The 24,161-nt window shown below is 40.7% G+C and overlaps 1 protein-coding gene across 2 annotated transcripts in view; it reads right to left on the minus strand.

The window, feature by feature from the left end:
• Positions 1–1,374: 1,374 nt before the first annotated feature.
• The window catches only part of GXYLT1 (glucoside xylosyltransferase 1), a 69,516-nt gene continuing 46,729 nt past the window's right edge, over positions 1,375–24,161 (minus strand). For both annotated transcript variants that reach the window (XM_056117793.1, XM_056117792.1), the window contains one exon: positions 1,375–6,762. In XM_056117793.1, coding sequence (XP_055973768.1) covers positions 6,604–6,762 — 159 coding nt within the window. In that variant the 3' untranslated portion in view covers positions 1,375–6,603. The remainder of the gene's footprint in view (positions 6,763–24,161) is intronic.

Genomic DNA, 24,161 nt, shown 5'->3' on the forward strand with positions numbered 1-24,161 from the left:
TGAAATCCTCTCTATACACTGATGTTTCTCAATCGTTTAAGAATTTCTTGAATAAGTCTATGTGCCAGGCATAAATCAGTGAATAAAACGGAAAAGAAAATGAAGTGCTAGGGAGATGATTCAAAGGGTGGAACTTTTACTATGAGTGCAGAGGTTTTAGGCTCAGCACCCTGCACTGCATCGCCTTCCCTGCAAATCAGTTTTCAACAGGGGTCAGTAGTGTAGATATTCTGTTGCTACAAACTTCAGTGGTTTGCATTTAATGACATGTTTTTATGCACCGAATTTTGGGGGGACATTCTCAGCTACCTGATGCTGACTTGACCTTCACTTGATTTTTACCTCATGGCTGAGTTGGGCTGGAGGATCCAATGGAAGAACATTTCACACGACTTCACAGGCGCCTGAACTCAGCAAGGTTGACTCAAGCCTGGATTCAGATGGGATGCTCTCCCCTCCAGAGTCTAAGTTCTCCAGGTGATTTCCACACCAGAGAAATCAGGTATTAGGGGAAATTCTCAGGATTCTGAGTCCAAGATATAATTTTCTATTCTGGAAGCTAAGAGTGCCATACTCTGTAGTCCACATAGAAACAAAATGGGACTGGCTAGGGTAGAAAGGGAAGCAGACAACAGGGAAGGTATGGTGTTGAAACAATGTATTCCTGAAACCCAATCAAGAATGACTTTGTTAGTCCTGGCTCTGCACTCAGGAATCATTCCAGGCGGTGTTCAGGGGACAATAGGAGATGCCCGGGATCAAACTGTTTGAGCCGTTTGCAAGGCAAACGCCTACCCTTGGTACTATAGTTCCGGCCCCTAATCATGAAAAGCTTTGTAATTCATTTACTTAATTTAAAAAAAAATTTATTACATAGACCAGTCTTAAAAGGATGAAATAAGGCTTTTCTCAACTAAAGTGCCAAAAATTCTTTCATTTAGTAGGCTCCACTGAGAACTGAGAGACAAATATTTCAAGATCTCTAGAGAAAGAAAAAACACAGTGCATAATTTTCTAGTCAGGAGTATGGTTGAATGAAATTAGAAAAATAATGGGGAGTAGACAAGTGAGAAGAGGCAGATGGAACATTTTCTCTGTAAGAAATGTTTTCTACTCCTCAATTACCACTTGCAACCTAGAATATTGAATCATAAGGAGCCATGAAAGGAAACCAAGCTTACTAGGTGAGAATAGTGGTGCCAGGACAGAAAATACACTCACCCTCAAGACGCTGGCTCTGGAGTCAGCCTGGCCAGGAACTGCCCGCTGCCTCAGATACAAGTTAGGAAGTGACCTTTGATAACTTACGAACAAAGTATCCCACACTTAAATATTCCAAAATTGTTTCTGATAACTAGAATTCAGACACATTAATTTAAGAAATAAACATTTATTGGGTAGATATTTATTTAGCAATGTAACATTTTCTAGAGAAAAAGTTTAACTTCTCAAGACAGAGTCAAACAAGTTTTCATTATTCTGTTATCACTGGAATCTATAATCCTATATCCACTTTAATAAAGGTAAAAAATAACAAATTTAAAATAGAAAAAATACTCAGATATCCAAATTATCCTAAAACTCATATTTTAAGGTTAAAAAAAGACAATCTATGTATCCAATGTGTAAAAGGATACCTGTTTAGTACTAATCATCATTTGGGTAGTAATTTCTACATATTAAAGTAAACCAAGGTACTTTCTTTCTACAACTTCTAAACCATTTCTAAGCAAAAGACTATGTAAAATACATTTGAAAAACTGAAGATACTCCAAGTTTTTCCAGCTTTTGATTTCAGGAAGAAATGAAAACCATCATTTTCTTCAAAGATCTATGACATCAGACATCAGAAACAATAGGCCTGTTTGATTTTATACAAAAGTTAAAAATGGCTATTTCCTATTATAGTAAAAGTCTTACTTTTAGTTTTTGTTTTGGGGCCTCAACTGGTATTGCTCAGGGATCACTTCAGTCAGTGCTTGAGAGACCATACTGAGTGTCAAGGATCTGCTGTGTGCAAAGCAAACTTCCTCCCTGCTGTGCGCTCTCTCTGGCCCCAGTACTTCTAAAATAAAATATACACTGCTGCATTCACTACAAATTTTGCAAAACTTTATTATGTTGTTAAGTGTGTGTGTATATGCTCATAAATTCAGACTAAATATATAAACTAATCAATGGTTCCACATCAGTTCGTAAATACAGTATTAAAATGTCTGGCTACAGATCCTCCAATTGTATTTATAGCATTAGACCTGATTTTTGAATTCTGTAAGAGGTTCACTTTTGCTTTATAATTTCTAGAAAATACTAAACAATCCAATTGGATATTTGTAGAGCTTAAATAAAAAAATCTATTTCATTTAAATATGTCTAACTTCACAATATAATACTTTTGAATTTCCAAGTCCAATATGCTATCCATGTTCTTCTCAATATGTCTTATGCCATCACTCAGACTTAAGTTTATACAAAACACCACAGCTATCAAGGAACCAAACACAGTTCAGTGGTAGCACACATACCTTGTACTTTAAGGTACTGGGTTTGGCTCTCAATGACATAGCGGGTGGGGGGGGTGGGAAAGGAAACAAACATCAGAACTCAATTTTGCCAGACTTAATAGACAAAAGAAAAGGCATGGCTGTTTTGGAAATGTATAAAAGGATACCTGTTTAGTACTAATCATTATTCTATCTAGCTGTACTAAATATTAAAACATAATAAGGATGTTATTTCAAATACTGAACTACTTTTAAGAAATGGATTAATATGGCCCTATTACTTGGCATACTTCATTCCTGTATTTCTTCTCTAAGGAATTAAAAAGATATTTTAAAAAGTGGTTAGTGGTCTCTAAAAACACCTCAGTATGGTTCCAGTTTCTACCTAAGAGAGCTACTTCTTACAATATAAACTTTGAAAACAGAAGACAGTAAATACTATCTTTGAAGCATTTTTCCTTTAATATACTTTTACTGTCTTCTGTTCTCTCTTAAATCAATTCATAATAACTCAACTGAAAGTATGTCTACTGAGAAATCAGTGGGAGGTAAGTTCATTTGTAAGCTGTCAATATAAGGGAGGGAGGGTTCCTAGCCCTGGTATCCCAGCAAGCACCTAGGAAAACTGTCGTGATATGTCCCAGGGCCACCTTAAAGGTAATGTGAAAACCTCCCCACCCCCGACTATTTGTTCTGTGAATCTATATGTTAAGTCTTGCTTAGTCAAAATCTGAAGAAATTAAAAGGATAATGTTAAGATGGAAGATACCTGTCCTGGTACTTCCTCGGTTCTTAGCTTATAACTGGGATCCAGTTTTTTAAATGATCTTCAATACATGATCAGTAACTAGACTAAGAAGAAACTACTCTAGTATCAACAAATAAAAACTGTTCTCCCTTCCATGAAAGCAAACACCTTTCCTTATATCTGAAGACCCTCAGATCTTTCCTTATATCTGAAGACTCACCTCAAGAAAGGTCAGAACACAGTGGCACAGGGGGGAGGGCGACAGCCCAAAAATGACTATTTCTACACCATTTCTTTCCATTTCCACTTCTTGATTTTCTCACTCATTCCATCTTTTCTTTTTCTGCCCTTTACCATTCTCACTCTTTCCTTTCTCTCCCATCACTTTTCTCACTTCCTCTCTTTTCCTTCCCTTTGTACCATTCATTCATATCCTTCTTCTCTGCTTTTTTCTTCCATAAAAACTCTTTCCCACTGGTCAGAGATGTGTAGTTCAGTGGCAAAGTATATACTTTACAAGTAAGATACTCTAGATTTCATTTCTAAGGTACCACTACACCCAAGAAAAGCATCTCTCCCTTCATACTAGAGGTACTAAAACATGTGAGAAAACATTCAGCTTAAGGGAACTGAATGTACAAGAAAAAGGCAAAATAAAACTTCAACACTAATGCTGGTATGGCATAACCATGGCATAAGCTACACAGAGTGCTTTCAAACCCATGACTCTCATCTAAGTCTCATCTTGTGAGGTTGGAAAGGCCTGCTGATTTTTATAAATCTAAGGCACAAGAGAAGGTTAAATGATATCTTCTCTCTCTGAATAAGAAAATTACCTAGTTCAGCATTCTTCAGTCTTTGTAAGCCTGCAAACCTACACCTGGTCTTGCATGCCTGTCCACGAACTAGCGGTCATGACCTAGGGAGCAGACCAGTGGTTTTTGGCCATTTTACACCTATGGACCAGCATTTGAAGAATGCTCATCTAGTTTAACCTGATTCTTTTATTCACAAAAACAATAACAATGCTATACCTGACTGGAAGCAAGACTGAGAGAGCCCTAAAGTATTTAGATAACTTGGTTATCTTACACATAATGAACTACTCTTCATAGGAAAAAACAGCTATGCATTTACTCATGACCTAATCACAATATACATTTTTTGGATTAAACATGACTTCATAGTACTAATTATTTTAGAACACATAAGGTTGAGATTCTTTGTAAGGAAATAAAATCTAAAGAATTTATAATAATATAAATTTCACAGCTTGTTAACAACTCCATTATTGAAGTAGTTAAGAAACTATTTATAATCTACCAACTTTCCCAAGGATCGTGATATCCTAACCCAAGCTTCAAGTTGGCAAAATAATTTCCAGTAGTTTCCAAACTAGAGGACATCAAAATCCCTGAATACTTTTAAAAATTCAGGTTACTTAATTTGTATCCTAATTCTGACACTGATGAAATCTGGATAATTTGCTTAAGGTCTGGATATAAAATGAAGTAATTATCATGATAAAAATGTTCACAGCAATGAAATCATATGTCTGACTGACTTTAAAATAATCCAGGTAGAAAAGAGAAAGATGACTGTTAACAAGTAATCTAAACTACAAATATCATTGTACTATTCCATTAATTTTTGTGTAATTTCTAGATTTTCTCACCAATTTTGCTAGAAACAGTATGTTTAGAGTCTCCAATGGGTTCAATCTGTTCTCATGAAGTTCCCTTACAATAACATATCTTAGGCAAGCAATGGCCTCATTAAACAAACATTAGGAATTATCTTATAAGATAAACCCTCCAAATTTCAAATTTCTAGCATTCCCAGTTTCCACTGAGCAAACTAAATTCCAACACAAATTTGCCAGGGCAAAATTTCATAAATTTGCCAGAGTATTTTGCCAAGGAAGTACAGATGGTATTTAAGGTCATCTAAGAGTGCTGGGCTCTGGAGATCAATTTCTAATGTGACTTTCTATATGTCTTGATTGAACTGCAAAAGATAGGAGACATCTATACTTATTTCTATATATTCTCTAGAGAGCACTTTATGTTCTTAAAATCAATTTTCATGTAAAATATTTTTCTTCATGACTATCTCTTTTCCATCTAGTATTAAACTATAAAATTAAATATAAAAATATCAAAATTTAGTATTAAAGTATCAAAAATAGAAAAAACATTTTGAGAACAAAATGAGTATGATAAAATGTTCTGTGTCACATGCTCAAAATACTAGTCTATTAGTGATTAGGATATTAAAAGGATTTTTTTCTTATCATCAACCTTTTTTATATGTATGAAGTGATGCTAAATTGAAGGATAATTAACTGTCTACAATCAGATGTAACAATCCTCTTAATCTAAATCATTCATGAACACTGTCAAACTTTCATACAGTAAGGCGAGGCTCCTTAGGAAGAATTTACTTGTTCAAAAATATCTTGCAAAACCATTTTGAGGTAGAAGAGTAAGAATTTAAATGGATTGTTTTCCTGCTCCCCTGTAACTAAAGTAACTGTTACAGAAATACAGAGCTTATGCATCTTTGTCCCATCAAAATTTCTACTATCATGGGTGCTCTGACTTGATGTAGGTTTGGTTTTCACTTTATGATCAGCACTTTTTTTTTGCTTCCAGAATGCCCAGTAAAGTTGAAAGTTTTTATTTAAATTTTAAAAAATCTCAAAATAGCTACTCCATTTCTTAGATGACCTAAAAAATTTACTTCAAAATGTTTAGTTTTCTTTCTTATAGTTCAATTTCAAATATGCAGCTTATTATCTAAAAATAATTTTAAACATGATTGTCACCAAAAAATTTATAACAGAGATGAAATGCATAAAGGCACATATAGATTGTCAATGGTTATATCAGTTACATCACATTTAGTTTAGAAACAGAACCTTTTCTGCTCCTGTAAACAACTTTTTCTCACACATTTAAAGTGAGGTTAGTGCTGTCATAAAATTATTGCTAGACTCACAGCTTGAGTGTTTTCACTGTATATGAGGTACATCTTCGCCATCTATATACCCCTACCATGCTTACACGTTTCAGACTGAGCATCAACCAAAGTCTGTAAGCTACAACCATTCGATAACATTTTCAATGATGGAAAGGTAGCAAATAACAAAAAAATCAGGTATAAAAATGTCTTTGTTGGGAGTCAAAAGCAAACATTCCTCATTATATGAACACTACTCATTTAACATTTAGGGAAAAAAATATTCTGAAGATGAAAATTTTCTTCCGAAACACTTCATCAAAGACTGTTTCTTCACACAGAATCTGATATTTTGTTGTTTTAATTCACTTCTTTGGTGGTCACCATGAATCACCTTTCCTTTGGTGGTCTGTAATGTTCTTTTACACTTTTTGTAAGCTGCTTGAGGAATATTTTGTAAATTTTCCCACAGTATGTATGCACTGTCTTTTGTAGTTCCAATTCTAAAGGTTTTAATAAGGAATTGATGTTGTCATCTTCAAAAGAACACTAGAAAGAAAATAAAAACAGTGAAATATAAGCAGATAAATTAATTCCAAACAACTTTTTCAATCTGTACTGACAATCTCCACTTAAAGTTTCATGCAAAGTAAAAGTACATATTCAACAAGTAACATTAAAAAAATAATTTTAATATTTATTTCAGTTTGGGGACCACACTTGGTGGTGCACCATCACCTAAGCATAGGTCTTCCTCCAGACTGCAGGCTGCAACCACTCACCTTCACCTTTTGGTGGCTGAACTCCTTCCAGAGAGCTCAATTCAAGGTTTAGCTCCTCTGACTTTTCCTGACAATAATAACTCTCTCTTCAGGGGCATAGTACTCAATACACACACTTTTTATTTTTTTGGTTTTTGGGTCACACCCGGTGATGCACAGGGGCTACTTCTGGCTCATGTATTCAGGAATTACTCCTGGCGGTGCTCAGGGGACCATATGGGATGGGAATCAAACCCGGGTCGGCTCTGTGCAAGGCGAACGCCCTACCCGCTATGCTATTGCTTCAGCCCCCAATACATACACACACTTTTTAAAATGCCACTCTTTACATACAAGACTGTAGTTTAAAAAGCTGTAGCAATCACAATTAGATCATTTGAGTCACTTTTATTTTTTTAAAGTGTAAGCCCTGATTTTATTTTTTTTACATTTAATTATTTTATTTTATTTTATTTTTAATTTTTATTAGTGAGACACCATGAGGTACAGTTGTAGATTTACAAATTTTTGTGCTTGGGTTTCAATTACACAATGATCAAATACTCATCCCTCCACCAGTACCCATTTCCCACCACCACGGATCCCAGTATCCCTCCCACCCCCCAATCCCACCCTGCCTCTGTGGCAGGGCATTCCCTTTTTTTCTCTCTCTCTTATTGGGTTTTGTGGTTTGCAAAAGAGGCAATGGGTGACAATCATGTTTGGTCTATAGTCTACTTTCAGCATGCTTCTCCCATCCTGGGAGGATCCTCCCAACACCCTTTATTTGGTGCTCCCTTCTCTATCTGAGCTCCCTTTTCCCCTAACATGTGTGGCTGGCCTCCAAGCCATGGAGTAAAATTCCTGGTACTAATCTCGGCCATTCTTGGGTGTAAGTCTCCTTATTTTGTTACTTTATGTTCCCCAGATGAATGCAATCTTTCTATGTCTATCCCTTTCTTTCTGCATCATTTAGCTTAACATGATACTTTCCATGTAGTACCACTTGTATGTAAATTTCATGACTTCGTCTTTTCTATATTTGAGTCACTTTTAGAGAAAAGAACCAGTTTTTAAAAATATAGCTGAATGGCAGTTCAATTTAACAGGGGCTGAATGCCAACTACATACCAAACAAGTAATGTAAGAAGGAAACATTTCAGAGAACCATGAGGAAATAATTATGCAAATATAAGGTGTGAAGTAAATCAATGTTAGCACGAAAACACCAAGAAACATGATAATTCAGAATGAAATACTCTATGCCTGATAAAGCAATAAAATTTTGAGCTTGTGATTTTGTATTTTTCATTCACTCAACTTAGATTATCAAATATTTATGGATTATAAAACCTGATTTGCTAGAAGACATAGCCAGACACATATTTTAAAGGCAGTTTACAGCTCCTGTAATTCATGTTTTTCAACTGGCAATGAAAAAATTCTGTTTGAAACTTGCATAAATATCTTTGTAGGAATGCAATTTTTATTAAGTTTGTATTTCTTACTGAGTTAAAAACACCAGTGATACTATAAAAGACTGATTAACTTAATTAAATTGAAAAATGGATATAAACTACAGTTAACACACAAAAATCACTGGGTATTTGAAATTATTTTTAAAATGAGGTTTTTAAAAAATCAAGCATTAAATATAAGCTTAAAAATTACTGAAAGGAATATATTCAAAAGGAATATATGTATAAATCAAACAAAATGTAAGATAAAACTAGGCAGATTTAATAACAAATTTGTTAAATGCTGAAAGGAAACAAATTGTATTTTTATGTGTGCATTTTTCTCTACCCTGAAAAGTCACAGAATACCAAAAGTACTTTTATTCATTTTTATCACTTTATGACATCCATAAAAATTTTTTAAATGAAATATTAGTTTTCACAGGCATACAAGGTCTGCTACATTAAAATGTACATCAACTCTACATTTCATACTTATTTCGTAAATAAAGCTTTATCATAATAAATTATATTATGATTATGCAGGAACTAATAGGCTTAGAAAGCAAGAAATTTAGCAAATAGTACAGTATATAATGCTGTTAGCACCACTGAGAAAGTGATTTCAAGAGAAAATTCCAATTTCTATTCACACAGATCACAGTGTGCCATCTCCAACATGCAGGCCCGCCCAAATCCTTCCCCCACCATCAGCCATCACTCCAGTCCAACTGAATAGCCCAATACCTATGGATTCTTTTTAACTCAATCCTCTCCCCCAATCCTACCTCAGGCATTTTTTTTACCCAGAGAAGCACCTGTTAATCTGGACATTCTTACTTATTCTTCAGGGTCCACTTCCAATTCACAGTGACCTTTGTGACCCTTCTATACAAAACTGTTATAATTCTTTCACAGTTTTGGTGGTCTCTGTCATATTAATTCTCATTCCTATTAATGAAACTATAATTAAAGGTTTTCAGTCATTAGCAAATGAGAATCTAATGAAGAGAAGCCATAGCTCTTCACCTGACCCCAACATTTAAGCAAAAAAGCACTCTTTTTTACTTTCATCTTCATGTCCATTTAAGATTAAGCATTGGGGCTGGAGTGATAGTACAGTGGGTAGGGTGTTTGCCTTGCACGCAACCGACCTGGGTTCGATTCCCAGCATCCCATATGGTCCCCTGAGCACCGCCAGGAGTAATTCCTAAGTGCATGAGCCAGGAGTAACCCCTATGCATCACCACGTGTGAAACACACACACACACACACACACACACAAAAGATTACGCATAATCAGGGGGAGAAAGATATAGCACCTGGCTTGAAGTGCTTCCTTTACTTGCAGCCAACCCTGGTTTGATACCATGCCTGGTATTTAAATGGTCTGATGAACACAGAGAACTGTCAAGAGAGACTCCAAGCACAGAGCCAGGAAGAATCCCTGAGCACCACCAGGTATGAAAGAGCCCTCTCATCACCAACCGCCCCCCCAAGAAAAAACCAAATAAGTATATCTAATATAACAGAGAGCAAATCTACTCAAGTGTTAAGTGATACCCCTGAAGAATGCTAAAACACACACACTTTAAATGACTTATAATTGTAATATATAATGTCTCAATAAATCTATTAAAAATCTATAAAATAAGTGAAAGACATGAAATAAAACTTTAAAAATTATATATGACCAGAATCTGGACCTGAACTTGTCCCAACATCCTGCTGATCGTGCATCCTGCCTTCAGCCACCGCCTTCCAGTGCCTCCACCTTCCTCTCCCAGGTGTGCCAACTTCCGTGACCAAGTGCAACAGTCCCTGTGCGTGCGCCCCAGCCTGGATCCAAACTCATGCCAGCATCCCTCGGGCCAGCAGAGGGCATGGCCTCCAGGGCAAGGGGTCACGGCCACAGTCATTTCCCCCATTTTCCCCTCTCCCGGCACTCTGGACTCACATCTCAATCCCCTTTACCTAATTCTGTGGAGAACTCCCTGGCTATCTCAAACATACTAGCCTATTCCATCTGCACCAAAATACCGATGAACTCAAGTCTATTCCAACTTTGCCAAAGTACCAGTGAATACAAGAAGCTGTACAAGCCCAATATAAAAGAACACATTCTCCAATCCTTCACTAGAGGCCTCACATAAGTCAGAGAGAACCACCTGAGAGGAAAGACGTATTCTAGAAAGGGAAAAAGGCAACCACCATTGACCGAGTTCATCCATCCTTTCTCACAGTAAGAGGGAACAGTGCTAGTGAACTGGAGGATCCCACCTCCATAAAACCACCACAACATGAAGAAACAGCGCAAATCCCCACTACAAGCAGAGGATGAAGAAAAGAGTTCAGGAGCCTCAACAGGGCTTACCCACAAATACAATCTCTCCAATAAAGAATTCAGAGATAAAATATTGAGGATGTTCAATGAACTCAAAGAAGCAGTGGAGAAGACATACAGTACAGTAAAGGAGGACATGAAAGAAACAATGGAAGGGACAACCAAGAAAATACAGGAAGAAATGAGAGCAGACGTCCCCCACGCCCCACCGAGGTCGCCAGCTGCCCCCCACGAGCGGCTCTCCGGCACGGCCACGGCCCCCAAGGCACAAGGACTTAGCACAGAGAATCAGCGCTTGGAGCAGAAAAGCAAATGGACTTGTGTTGAACCGCGCCACCAAGCCTGCCCGGAGGGGAAAGGGCGTTGACCGGCCCGCCCGCTCCTCTCTGGAAAGAAAGATGGCGGCCGCACGGGAGCCTTGTGGAAAGCAGGTTTGAGCCGGGGCTGGCGGGAACGGCGGGGACCTCATGGGAAGGGGGGCTTTGTGGGCCGTCCCCCAAGCCCCACCGAGGTCGCCAGCTGCCCCCCACGAGCGGCTCTCTGGCACGGTCACGGCCCCGGAGGCACAAGGACTTAGCACAGAGAACCAGCCGCTTGGAGCAGAAAAGCAAATGGACTTGTGTTGAACCGCGCCACCAAGCCTGCCCGGAGGGGAAAGGGCGTTGACCGGCCCGCCCGCTCCTCTCTGGAAAGAAAGATGGCGGCCGCACGGGAGCCTTGTGGAAAGCAGGTTTGAGCCGGGGCTGGCGGGAACGGCGGGGACCTCATGGGAAGGGGGGCTTTGTGGGCCGTCCCCCACGCCCCACCGAGGTCGCCAGCTGCCCCCCACGAGCGGCTCTCCGGCACGGCCACGGCCCCGGAGGCACAAGGACTTAGCACAGAGAACCAGCCGCTTGGAGCAGAAAAGCAAATGGACTTGTGTTGAACCGCGCCACCAAGCCTGCCCGGGGGGGAAAGAAGGTTGACCGGCCCGCCCGCTCCTCTCTGGAAAGAAAGATGGCGGCCGCACGGGAGCCTTGTGGAAAGCAGGTTTGAGCCGGGGCTGGCGGGAACGGCGGGGACCTCATGGGAAGGGGGGCTTTGTGGGCCATCCCCCACGCCCCACCGAGGTCGCCAGCTGCCCCCCACGAGCGGCTCTCCGGCACGGCCACGGCCCCGGAGGCACAAGGACTTAGCACAGAGAACCAGCCGCTTGGAGCAGAAAAGCAAATGGACTTGTGTTGAACTGCGCCACCAAGCCTGCCCGGAGGGGAAAGGGCGTTGACCGGCCCGCCCGCTCCTCTCTGGAAAGAAAGATGGCGGCCGCACGGGAGCCTTGTGGAAAGCAGGTTTGAGCCGGGGCTGGCGGGAACAGCGGGGACCTCATGGGAAGGGGGGCTTTGTGGGCCGTCCCCCACGCCCCACCGAGGTCGCCAGCTGCCCCCCACGAGCGGCTCTCCAGCACGGCCACGACTCCAGGGCACAGAAACCAATCTCTTAACTAGCTAACTTTTAATAGAAATTCTTCCATGGTCAATAAGTAAAATAGCAGAAATTCATATTCTTAAACCAAGTTGTAGAAAGCAAATCATTTCACAACACTGTTTCAGCATGTCTGATTGTGGGGGGTGGGTCGTAAACTCTAAACAATAATTGTGCATCTTCTATCGAAATAATCTATCTAGTCAAAGTAGATAGAGTATTAACTAGAACTCATCTGCCTCACAAGAATTGGGAGGGGTGGGAGGTGGGGGTCTATTGGGGTTCGGGGTTAAAAATGAGTATTGGTAAAGGGAAATGTGTTTGGTATCTACATGACTGAGACCTAAACCCGAAAGCTCTGTAACTTTTCCCACAGTGATTCAATAAATAAATCACACTTAATCACTTAACTTCCCGTTTGTCGTCGATTTGCTCGAGCGGGCGCCAGTAACGTCTCCATTTGTCCCTGTCGCGTGCTAGTGTAGCCCAATGGCATCTCTTCGCTCCGGGAACATGGAGGGCCTTAAACCGATCGTTCATGATCTTGACAAAGAAGTCTGACCATCTGGTAGGTGGGCGGCCACGCGGTCTCTTGACATCCCGTGGAATCCAATCAGTAACAGCTCTAGTCCAACGGTCGCCTTTAAATCTCATTACGTGACCAGCCCATCTGATTTTCGACACCTTGGCATATGAGACAGCGTCCCTGATCCTTGATCGTCGACGGATGTCAGAACTCCGGATTCGTTCTCTCATTTGAGTGAAACGTGATATTCCAAGCATAGCTCTTTCTATTCTTCTTTGGGAGACCTGAATAGCGTTCTCATCTTGTTTGCTTAGGGCCCAGGTCTCTGAGGCATATGTTAATGCAGGAAGAACAGTGGAATCAAAGAGATGTGCCCGGAGCCGGAGGTTCTTCGTCCCCTTAACTATTTCTTCGACGTTCTTGAAGGCGTTCCAAGCCGCTCTCTTCCTCCTGCGCAGCTCGGGTGCCAGGTCATTTGTCATGTTGACCTCTCGACCTAGGTACACATAGCTGTTGCATTCGGAGATGGTCGTTCCATTGAGAGCGAATGGGGCGTCAGGAACAAGGCTGTTTCTCATAAACATTGTCTTCGTAAGATTCAGCTGTAGTCCTACCTTTCCACACTCACGGTCAAAGTCGGCCAGCATTTGTGCCGCTTGGCTGATGTTTGGTGTTATTAAAACAATGTCATCAGCAAAGCGGAGGTGGTGTAATTGCCGACCATCTATCTTCACTCCCATTCCTTCCCATTCCAGTCGTCGCATGATGTTCTCGAGGGTGGCACTGAAGAGTTTCGGTGAAATGGTATCACCCTGCCGCACCCCTCTCTTGACATCAACGATCACTTCTTTGTAGAATGGTGAGATCCTGGTAGTGAATCCGCAATAGAGCTCACGGAGGATCCTGATGTATTGGGCTTGAATGCCCTGATTGGCTATGGCTTCAATGACCGCTTCCGTCTCAACAGAATCAAAGGCCTTCTTTAAATCAATGAACGTTAAGCAGAGCGGCATCTTGAACTCCCGAGAAACCTCAATGAGCTTGGTTACCGTGTGGATATGGTCGATGGTGCTGAATCCTTTGCGGAACCCGGCTTGCTCGCATGGTTGTCCTTCATCTAGTGTTCTGCCAATCCTATTCAGGATGACTCGAGTGAACAGCTTGTAGATGACAGACAATAGGCAGATCGGGCGATAGTTGCCAATGTCATGGATGTCTCCCTTCTTGAACAGTAGTACGGTCCTGCTGGTTTTCCATTGGGACGGAATCTTGCATTCAGACAGGTAGCGAGTGAAGAGCCGAGCCAGTGTATTGATGAGTACTGACGGCAGGTTCTTCAGGTGTTCAGGTCTGACCTTGTCTGGGCCGGGTGCTGTTTGCTTCTTTACCAACGAAATGGCGTGTCGGATTTCGGAAGGGAGAACGTTAGGAACGACATACCCATCCTGTGGAATTTGGTATGTCGGCAAGTGGACATGGCTATCGAAGAGATTTGAGTAGAAGTCATGGATAATCTTCTCCATTGCCGTTCTGGAGGATGTGATGGATCCATCAGGACGTCGGAGGGCAGTCATCTTGGTCTTATAGTTGGCGAAGGACAGGCGGGCCTTACGAATACTTTTCCCGGCTTCTGCCGCATCTACCAGTACTTCTGCTCTTCTCTCTTTGAGGTCTTCCTTGATCGCATCTCTGCACTGCTTTGCAAGCTCGGACGTTAGCTTGCGGTTGCCTGAGGCATGCGCCAAACCACGCTGGCGAATTAGCTCAAGAGTTTTCGAAGATAGGCGACTTTTTGTGGCTATCTCTCTCTTGGCGTTCCTCGCACATTCATGGAGGTGCTGAACCAGTCGATCGTATTCCTCGTCAATGTTGTCAACAATGGCATCTTCCCATGTTGCTGCAATAGTACCAAAGAGTTCCCAGTTGGTGGTCATTCTGGGAGTTCTCTTTTTGAACTTTGCAGCCCTTTCTCCCCGCTCTGTGAAGTAGAATTTTGCACGAAGGAGACGGTGGTCCGATCCCGTTCGAAATTTTGGGACAACAGCGACATCAGTCAGGCAAAACCGTCGATTGAATATGATGTGGTCTATTTCGTTGTGGAATCGTCCACCGGGAGACTCCCATGTCCATCGTTTAGATTCTGCCTTCTGGAACTGTGAGTTACCATGGATGGTCTTGGTCGACATGATGAACTCAGACAGTCTCTCACCCTGTTCGTTCCATTCTAGGCCATGGGTCCCGATGTGAAGTTCTTCAGCTGATCTTCTCGGTCCTATGGAATTGTCGTACCATATTTGATAGGGTTCAAATATGGCAACACCTACAAGGGTGATTAGAGGTCACCCCAAGAGCCTCTATACCTCTCGGAAAGACTGGCAAGCTACCGAGAGTATTTCGCCCGCACGGAAGAGCCTGGCAAGCTATACGCTGTGTATTCGATATGCCAAAACCAGTAACTACAACTGGTCTCATTCACCTGACCCTGAAGGCTTCACCGACAAGGCAGCACTGAGAAGGATGAGAAAGGAGAGGCCGACAAAATCTCAAGGCCGACCTAGGCTGCCACAACGAAGGAAGACAAAAATGATCGTCTGTACTTTCAATGCACGTACGCTAGCATCAGATGCATCCATCGAGGACCTCATGGTACAAGCGCGAATGATCAAGTACGACATCATTGGTCTGACCGAGACAAGAAGGCACGAATCTCACCATGCCGTTTTCGACACCGGAGAAGAATTGTTCCTCGGAACATGCGATAAAAGAGGTGTTGGAGGCATCGGTGTCCTTGTCAACACAAACTTGGCCAAGAGCATTGATTCATTCGAATGCCTAACAACCCGAATCGGACGTTTACATTTGAATAGATGTGGCTCACTGCCTGCAGTTTCTATCTTCGTTGTCTACGCACCAACATCTCATTATGATGAAAGAGAAATCGAGAAGTTCTACATGGAGCTAGAGAAGTTCTATAAAGAAGACCACACCTTCTACAAGATCATTGTGGGTGATTTTAATGCCAATAAATAAATAAATTATAAAAAAAAAAAAAAGAAATGAGAGCAGAAGTAAGAAAGCTACAAACAGAAGTGTCACTAATAAAGGATTTGGTAGATAAAATAAAAAACTCAGTGGTGCCCTGAATAGTAGAATGACTACAGCTGACGACAGAATCAGTGAGCTTGAAGATGAGTTGCAGAAAGCTTACAAGCAACAACAATGAGAAAAGATCTCAAAATAGCTAGTCAGAAACCTAGGGAATGAACTCAAGAAAAACAATTTAAGAATCATAGGCGTACCAGTAGGACAGGGAGGCAACCCCAATATAAAAGCAACAGTTAAAGATAGCATTGCTGTGGGGCTGGAGTGACGGCACAGTGGGTAGGGCGCTTGCCCCGCACGTGGCTGATCCGGGTTTGAATCCCAGAATCCCATATGGTCCCCGAGCACTGCCAGGAGTAATTCCTGAGTACATGAGCCAGGAGCAATCCCTGAGCATTGCCAGGTGTGACCTAAAAAGCAAATAAATAAAAAATAAATATAACACTGCTGAGACGTTCCCAGACCTGGAGAATGCAGGCATCCAGATCCAAGGAGCCCAAAGGGTACCAGCTAAAAAAAGACCCTAATAAAAAGACTCTAAGACATATCATAATCAGAATGATGGATACCAGGGATAGATACACAATACTGCAAGCAGCAAGGTCAAAGAAGGAAATCACATACAAAGGAGCACACCTTAGATTTATAGCAGACTTATCAGAGGAAACCTTCCAAGGCCGAAGACAACGGTGGTATTTAGTGAAAAAACTCAATGAAATGAATGCCTGACCAAGAATACTTATGTAGCTAAACTCTCACTCAAACTCGAAGGAACAACACATTATTTCATAGATAAACAACTACTCAGGAACTTCATAGACTCAAAACCAACCTTAAAAGAAGAACTAACGGGGCTACTGTAAGACAAGAAAAACCCCTACAAGCACAACAAACCTCTACAGAAAGATGGCACAAAACCCAATGACAATAATCTCTCTCAATGTCAGTGGTCTAAATGCACCAATTAGGGGGCTGGAGTGATAGCACAGCGGGTAGGGTGTTTGCCTTGCACATGGCCGACCCAGGTTCAATTTCCAGCAACACATACAGTCCCCTCAAGCACTGCCAGTAGTAATTCCTGAGTGCAGAGGCAGAAGTGACCCCTGTGTATCACCATGTGTGACCACAAAAAGCAAAAAAAATTTAAAAATTAAAAAATAAATGAACCAATTAGGAGACACAGAGTGGCAAAATGGGTTAAAAAACTGAACCCAACATACTGCTGCCTACAAGAAACACATCTGAACAGTCAGAGCAAACAAAGACTCAAAGGATGAAAACATCCTTCAAGCAAACAACTCCCTCAAAAAAGCCGGAGTGTCCATACTAGTATCCGACAACACAGATTTCATGCTGAAAAAGATTAGAAAGGACAGCAAAGGACATTTTTTTTTAATAAAAAAGGGATATGTAGAGCAGGAAGAAATCACACTCCTGAAAATATATGCACCCAATGAGGGACCAGCTAAATACTTAAAACAACTGCTGATAGACTTAAAGGAGGACACTGGTAGCAACACAATACAAGTTGGAGACTTCAACACTGCCTTACCACCTCTGGGTAGATCAGCAAGGTTAAAACTCCAAAAGGAAGTACTGGATTTGAAGGAAGAAATAGAAGAGAGAGGGCTAAAATATGTATACAGGGCCTTCCATCCACAAAAAACTGAATACACATTCTTTTTCCAGTGCACATGGAACATTTTCCAAGATAGACGACATGTGGGGTCACAAAGTATACCTCAATAGAATAATAAAGATAGAAACTGTATCAACTATCTTTTCAGAGCACGATGCACTGAAGATATAAGTTAATCACACACAAATGCGGAAAATCAAACCAAACACCTGGAAATTAAACAACTCAATGTTGAACAATGAGTGGGTTGGGAAGAAATCAAGGAAGAAATCAAAAGATACATGGAAACAAATGAGAATGAAGACACAAGCTACCAGAACCTGTGGGACAAAGCTAAAGTAGTGTTAAGGGGAAAATATACAGCTCTGCAAGCATTTCTCAGGAAAGAAGAAAGGGCCCATATAAATAAGTTGACTTCACAGCTCAAGATCTTAGAAAAACACCAACAAAAGTAGCCCAAACCAGGCAGGAGGAAAGAAATAATTAAACTTAGAGCAGAAATTAGCGACACGGAAACTCAAAATAAAATCCAAAGGGCTGGAGCAATAGAACAGTGGGTAGGGTGTTTCCCTTGCACACAGCTGACCTGGGTTTGATTCCCAGCATCCCCTACAGTCCAAGCACCGTCAGGAAGAGTAATTCCTCAGAGCATGAGCCTGTGCATTGCCAGGTGTGACCCAAAAAGCACACACACAAAAAAATCTCAATCTGAAAGATCAATGAAACCAAGAGCTGGTTCTTTGAGAAAATAAACAAGGTTGATAAATCACTAGCAAGACAAAGAAAGAAAGAAAGAAAGAAAGAAAGAAAGAAAGAAAGAAAGAAAGAGAACCCTAATAAACCAAATCAGAAATGAAAAGGGGGACATCACAATAGAAACCAAAGAAATTCAAAAGATCATCAGATATTACTTTGAAAGTCTGTATTCCACAAAAGAGAACCTAGAAGAAATGGATAAATTCCAGGATTCCTATAACCTCCCAAGGCAGAACCAAGAAGATCTGTAATACCTGAATAGGCCTATCACCAACAGTAATCAAAAGACTTCCCAACAACAAAAGCCCAGGTTCAGATGGATTCACTAGTGAACTTTTCCTAACATTTAAGGGGACCAATTGCCAGTTCTTTTCAAGGTTTTCCAGGAATGGAAGAAACAAAAACACTCCCAGTTTCTACCAGGCACATATCACCCTAATACCAAAAGCAAATAGAGACACCACAATAAAAGAAAATTACGGGTCAAAATCCCTGATGAATACGGTTGTGAAGATCCTCAACAAAATATTAGCAAATAGAATCCAACTCATCAAAAAAGATCATACACAACAACCAAGTGGGATTCATCCCAGGGATGTAAGGATGGTTTAACATTCGGAAGTCAATCAATATAATCCATCATATCCATAAAAGACAATAACCATATGACCACATTAATAGATGCAGAGAAAGCATTTGACAAGATCTAGCACCTGTTTACGATGAAAACTCTCACCAAAATGGGTACTGAAGGAACTTTCCTCAATATAGTCAAAGCCATCTACCACCAGACTATGGCAAGCATTATCCTCAATGGGGAAAAACTAAGAGCCTTCCCTCTAAGATCAGGAACAAGACAAGGATGTCCACTCTCACCACTACAAGACAAGGATGTCCACTCTCACCACCACTACTTCCACTAGTACTAGAAGTACTTGCAATAGCGGTTAGGCAAGAGAAAGATATTTAAGGGCATCCAGACAGGAAAGGAAGAAATCAAGTTCTCACTATTTACAGATGATATGATACTGTATTTAGAAAACCCTAAAGCCTCTACCAAGAAGCTCCTAGAAACAACAGACTTGTATAGTGAAGTCGCAGGCTATAAAATCAATACCCAAAAGTCCATAGCTTTCCTATACACAAATAATGAGAGAGAAGAAAGTGACATGAAAAAAACAATCCTGTTCACAAACATGCCTCAGAAAATCTAGTACCTCAGAATCAGCCTAACTAAAGAGGTAAAGGACCTCTACAAAAAAAAAAAAAAAAAAAAACTACAAAACAACCACTTCATGAAATAAAAGCGGAAATGGAAACACATCCCCTGCTCATGGACTGGGAGAAATAACATTGTCAAAATGGCAATACTCCCCAAAAGCATTATACAGATTCAATGTGATCCCTATAAGGATACCCATGAAATTCTTCAAAGAAATGGATCAAATACTCCTGAAATTCATTATGGAACAACAAAATCCCCGCGAACAGCTAAAGCAATTCTTGGGGAAAAGAAGATGGGAGGCATCACCTTCTCCAACCTCTCTACTACAAAGTGGTAATAATTAAAACAGCATGGTATTGGAACAAAGGCAAAGACCACAGACCAATGGAACAGGGTTGAATATCCTTACACACACCCTCAAATATCTAATCTATCTAATCTTCTAATCTTTGATTAATGATCATCTAATCTTTGATAAGTGAGCAAGAAATGTGAAGTGAAACAAGAAAAGCCTCTTTAACAAATGGTGCTGGCAAACTGGACAGCTACATGCAAAAAAGTGGGCTCAAAACTCTACCTAACACAACGCACTAAAGTCAGATCAAAATAGATTGAAGACCTCAACATCAGACCAGAATCCATAAGGTATATTGAAGTAAAGGTCAGCAAAACCCTTCACAACATTGAAGCTAATAGTATCTTCAAAGATGAAACGCCAATGACCAAGCAAGTGAAACCAGAGATAAATAAATGGGACTATCTTAAACCAAGAGGCTTCTGCACCTAAAAAAGAAACAGTGACCAGAATACAATGACAGTCTACAAAATGGGAAAGGATAGTCACTCAAGATCCACCTGATAAAGGGTTAAAAGTAAGTAAAGGCCCTCCCATTGATCATCGATTTGCTCGAGCGGGCCCAGTAACGTCTCCATTGGAGACTTTGTTGTTACCGTGTCTGGCATATCGAATACGTCACGGGGAGCTTGCCAGGCTCTGCCGTGCGGGCGAGATACTCTCGGTAGCTTGCCGGGCTCTCCGAGAGGGGCGGAGGGATCGAAATCGAGTCGGACATGTTGGCTGCGTGCAAGGCAAATGCCCTACCGCTGTGCTACAAAGCACTGGTTGAACTCTACAAGAAGAAAACATCCAATCCCATCAGAAAATGGGGCAATGAAATTAACAGAAACTTTCTCAAAGAAGAAATCCGAATGGCCAAAAGGCACATGAAATCATGCTCTTCAACAGTAATCATCAGGGAGATGCAGATCAAAACAACAATGAGCTATCATCTCACACCACTGAGGCTGGCACACATCCAAAAGAACAAAAGCAACTGGTGTTGGCCTGAATATGGGGAATAAGACTCCCCTTCACTGCAGGTGGGAATGCCAACTGTTTCAGCCCTTTTGGAAAACAATACGGATGTTTCTCAAAAAATTAGAAATTGAGCTCCCATTTGACCTAGCAATACCACTTCTGGGAAAATATCCCGGAGATGCAAAAAAGTACAGTAGAAATAATATCTGTAGTTGTATGCTTATTGCAGCACTATTTACAATAGCAAGAATCTAGAAAAAACCCCGAGTGCCCAAGAACAGACAACTGGTTAAAGAAAATCTGGTAAATCTACACAATGGAATACTATGATGCTGTTAGAAAGATGAAGTAATGAAATTTGCGTATAAGTGGATCAACATAGACTATCATGATAAATGAAAAGAGAGAGAGAGGGACAGACATAGAATGATTGATTGCATTCATTTGTGGAATATAAAGTAACATAATGGGAGACTAACACCCAAGGATAGCAGAGATAAGGGTCAGGAGGATTGCTACATGGCTTGGAAGCCGGCCTCACATGCTGAGGAAAAGGCAGCTGAGATAGAGATGGGACCACCAAGTACATGCTTGGAGGGCTCGCTCAGGATGAGATGTATGCTTAAACTATGGACCGAACATGATGGCCACTTAGTACCCGTTTTGGGAACCATAACACACAAAAGGAGAGAGAGTAAAAAGGAATGTGCCTGCCACAGAGGCGGGAGTGGGGTTGGGGGGGAGGGGAGTGGCAGTAAGAATACTGAGAACATTGGTTGTGGAGAATGGGCACTGGTGGAGGGATGTGTACTCGATCATTGTATGACTGAGACGTAATTACTAAAGTTTGTAAAGCGGTAACTGTATCTCATGGTGATTAATTTAAAAAAATTTTAAAAAAAGATGCAAAGATTCTCAACAAGGGGCTGAAGCAATAGCACAGCGGGTAGTGCATTTGCCTTGCACACGGCCAACCCGGGTTCGATTCCCAGGATCCCATATGGTCTCCTGAGCACCGCCAGGGGTGATTCCTGAGTGCAGAGCCAGGAGTAACCCCTGTGCATCACCGGGTGTGACCCCCAAAAAAAAATTCTCAACAAAACACTAAGAAACCAAATTCCACAACTATTCTACAGAATTGACGTTAGCTTGGTCAGGGTGCAGACAGGGATGGGGGAGGGGGAATGACAATGAAGCTCTGGTGAAGGATGTATAGCAGAACACTGAATGCATACGTGAGTCCCTATTATTATCTAAACCACAGTACCAAACTTTCATTTTTTTAATAAAGTTTTCTTTAAAAAAAATACAAAAAAGAAAAATACAAAAAAGAAAAATACAAAAAAGAAAAGAGTCACAAACCTTAAAAACAAAGTTTAGTGAGAAAAAAAAGAATTGCAAACCATAATTAAGTTCAATTTATGTCTTATGGTTTATTTAGGTATAAATCAATAAGAAAGATCTGACCTATGGGGGCTGGAGTAATAGCACAGCAGGTAGGTCATTTGCCTTGCATGCAGCCAATCCGGGTTCAATTCCCAGCATCCCATATGGTCCCCTGAGCAACGCCAGGGGCAATTCCTGAGTGCAGAGCCAGGAGTGACCCAAAAAGAAAAAAAAAGGAAGAAAGATCTGAACTACCCAAATTAAGGTGACATAAGGTGATATCAACAAAAGGACAAAAATCAAAGACCATTATCTTAATAGTCTCAGAAGACATTTGATAAGATTCAAAATCTTGTTATGATTAAATACTCTCAATGATTACAAAAGGAATGTACCTTAATAAAGGCTATATGAAAAACCATTATTCAACATCATAATCAATAGTGAAAACTTGAAAAGTCTTCTTTCTAAGATCAGAAACAAGATGAGAATGCCTGCACTCATTAATCACTATTCAAAACAGTACTGAAAATCCCAAAGAGCAATTAGACAATGGAAAGATATAAAAGAAATCCAGAGGTAAAATTATCATTATTTGCTAATGACATGACAATATCCCTAGAAAATACTAAAGACTCGGAGTAAAAGTAAGAAAATGTCAGGCACTAAATTAACATATAATAGTCAATTGCATTTCTATAAACAAATAATAGCCAAAAGAGAAATCAGAAAATACATCCCATTTATAGTATAATGAAGTATCCTGAGGTAAATTTAATCACAAGTAGACAGAGAAAAGTATGACATAGTTGAAATAAGTTAGAAGATACAAAGTGACAGTCGAGGGACTAAGGTACTTGCTTTGCATGCACCACCTCCCAGTTTGATCCAAAGCATTGCCAGTAGTAACTCCTCAGCAGAGAGCCAGAAGTGAGCACTGAACACTCTCAAACACTGCCACAAACAAAAAAAGGTGATGGAAATATTGTGCTCAGAGATGGGAAAATTCACAATCTTAAAATGGCTATAGACTTAATGTAATCCTTGTCAAAATCCTAAAAGCACTTCTTCACAGAAAAAGGGAGAAAATCATAAAATTTATTTGGAATTTAAAGAAATCAAATACCAAAGTTGTTTATGAGGAAAAATACTGGGGTATTTGTGCTCCTTGACTTCAAACTACAACATGAAACTGAAACACAAAAGTACCAGGATAAAAACAGATCAACGGAACAGAACTGAGAATCCAGAAAGAAAAAACTACAACGAACAATTAATCTAGGACAAAGGAACCAAAATAAATCACAATGAAAAAAAAAATCAATAAATAGTACTGGGAAAAAATGAACAGACAGATGCAAAAAAAAAAAAAAAACCCAGAAACTAGCCAATTACATAACACAACACTGTAGCACTATAGCACTGTCCTCCAGTTCAATGATTTGCTCAAGCGGGCACCAGTAACATCTCACAACAAATTGCGAGACCTGTTGTTACTGTTTTTGGCATATCGAATATGTCATGGGTAGCTTGCCAGGCTTTCCCGTGCCGGTAAGATACTCTTGGTAGCTTGCCAGGCTCTCCAAGAGGGGCGAAGGAATCGAACCCGAGTCAGTGGCGTGCAAGGCAAACACCCTACCCACTGTGCTATCACTCCTGCCCCACAACACAGAAAAACTGATTCAAACTTGGATGTAAGACCCAAAATAAGAAGATGAGTAGAAGATGTAGGCAGTAAGTATGCTTACCAACGCTGAGTCCGCTTATTGGAGACTTACCTCAGAACAGAACAGAGAACAAAAGCAAGACCATCAGGACTATATGCTAAATTTAAGCTTCTGCGGGCTGAAGCGATAGCACAGCGGTAGGGCGTTTGCCTTACACGCAGCCAACATGGCCGACCCGAGTTCGATTCCTCCGCCCCTCTCGGAGAGCCCGGCAAGCTACCGAGAGTATCTCGCCCGCATGGCAGA

This window comes from Sorex fumeus, unplaced genomic scaffold (genome assembly GCF_029834395.1).
Source record: "Sorex fumeus unplaced genomic scaffold, SorFum_2.1 ptg000036l, whole genome shotgun sequence".
Taxonomy (NCBI): Eukaryota; Metazoa; Chordata; class Mammalia; order Eulipotyphla; family Soricidae; genus Sorex; species Sorex fumeus.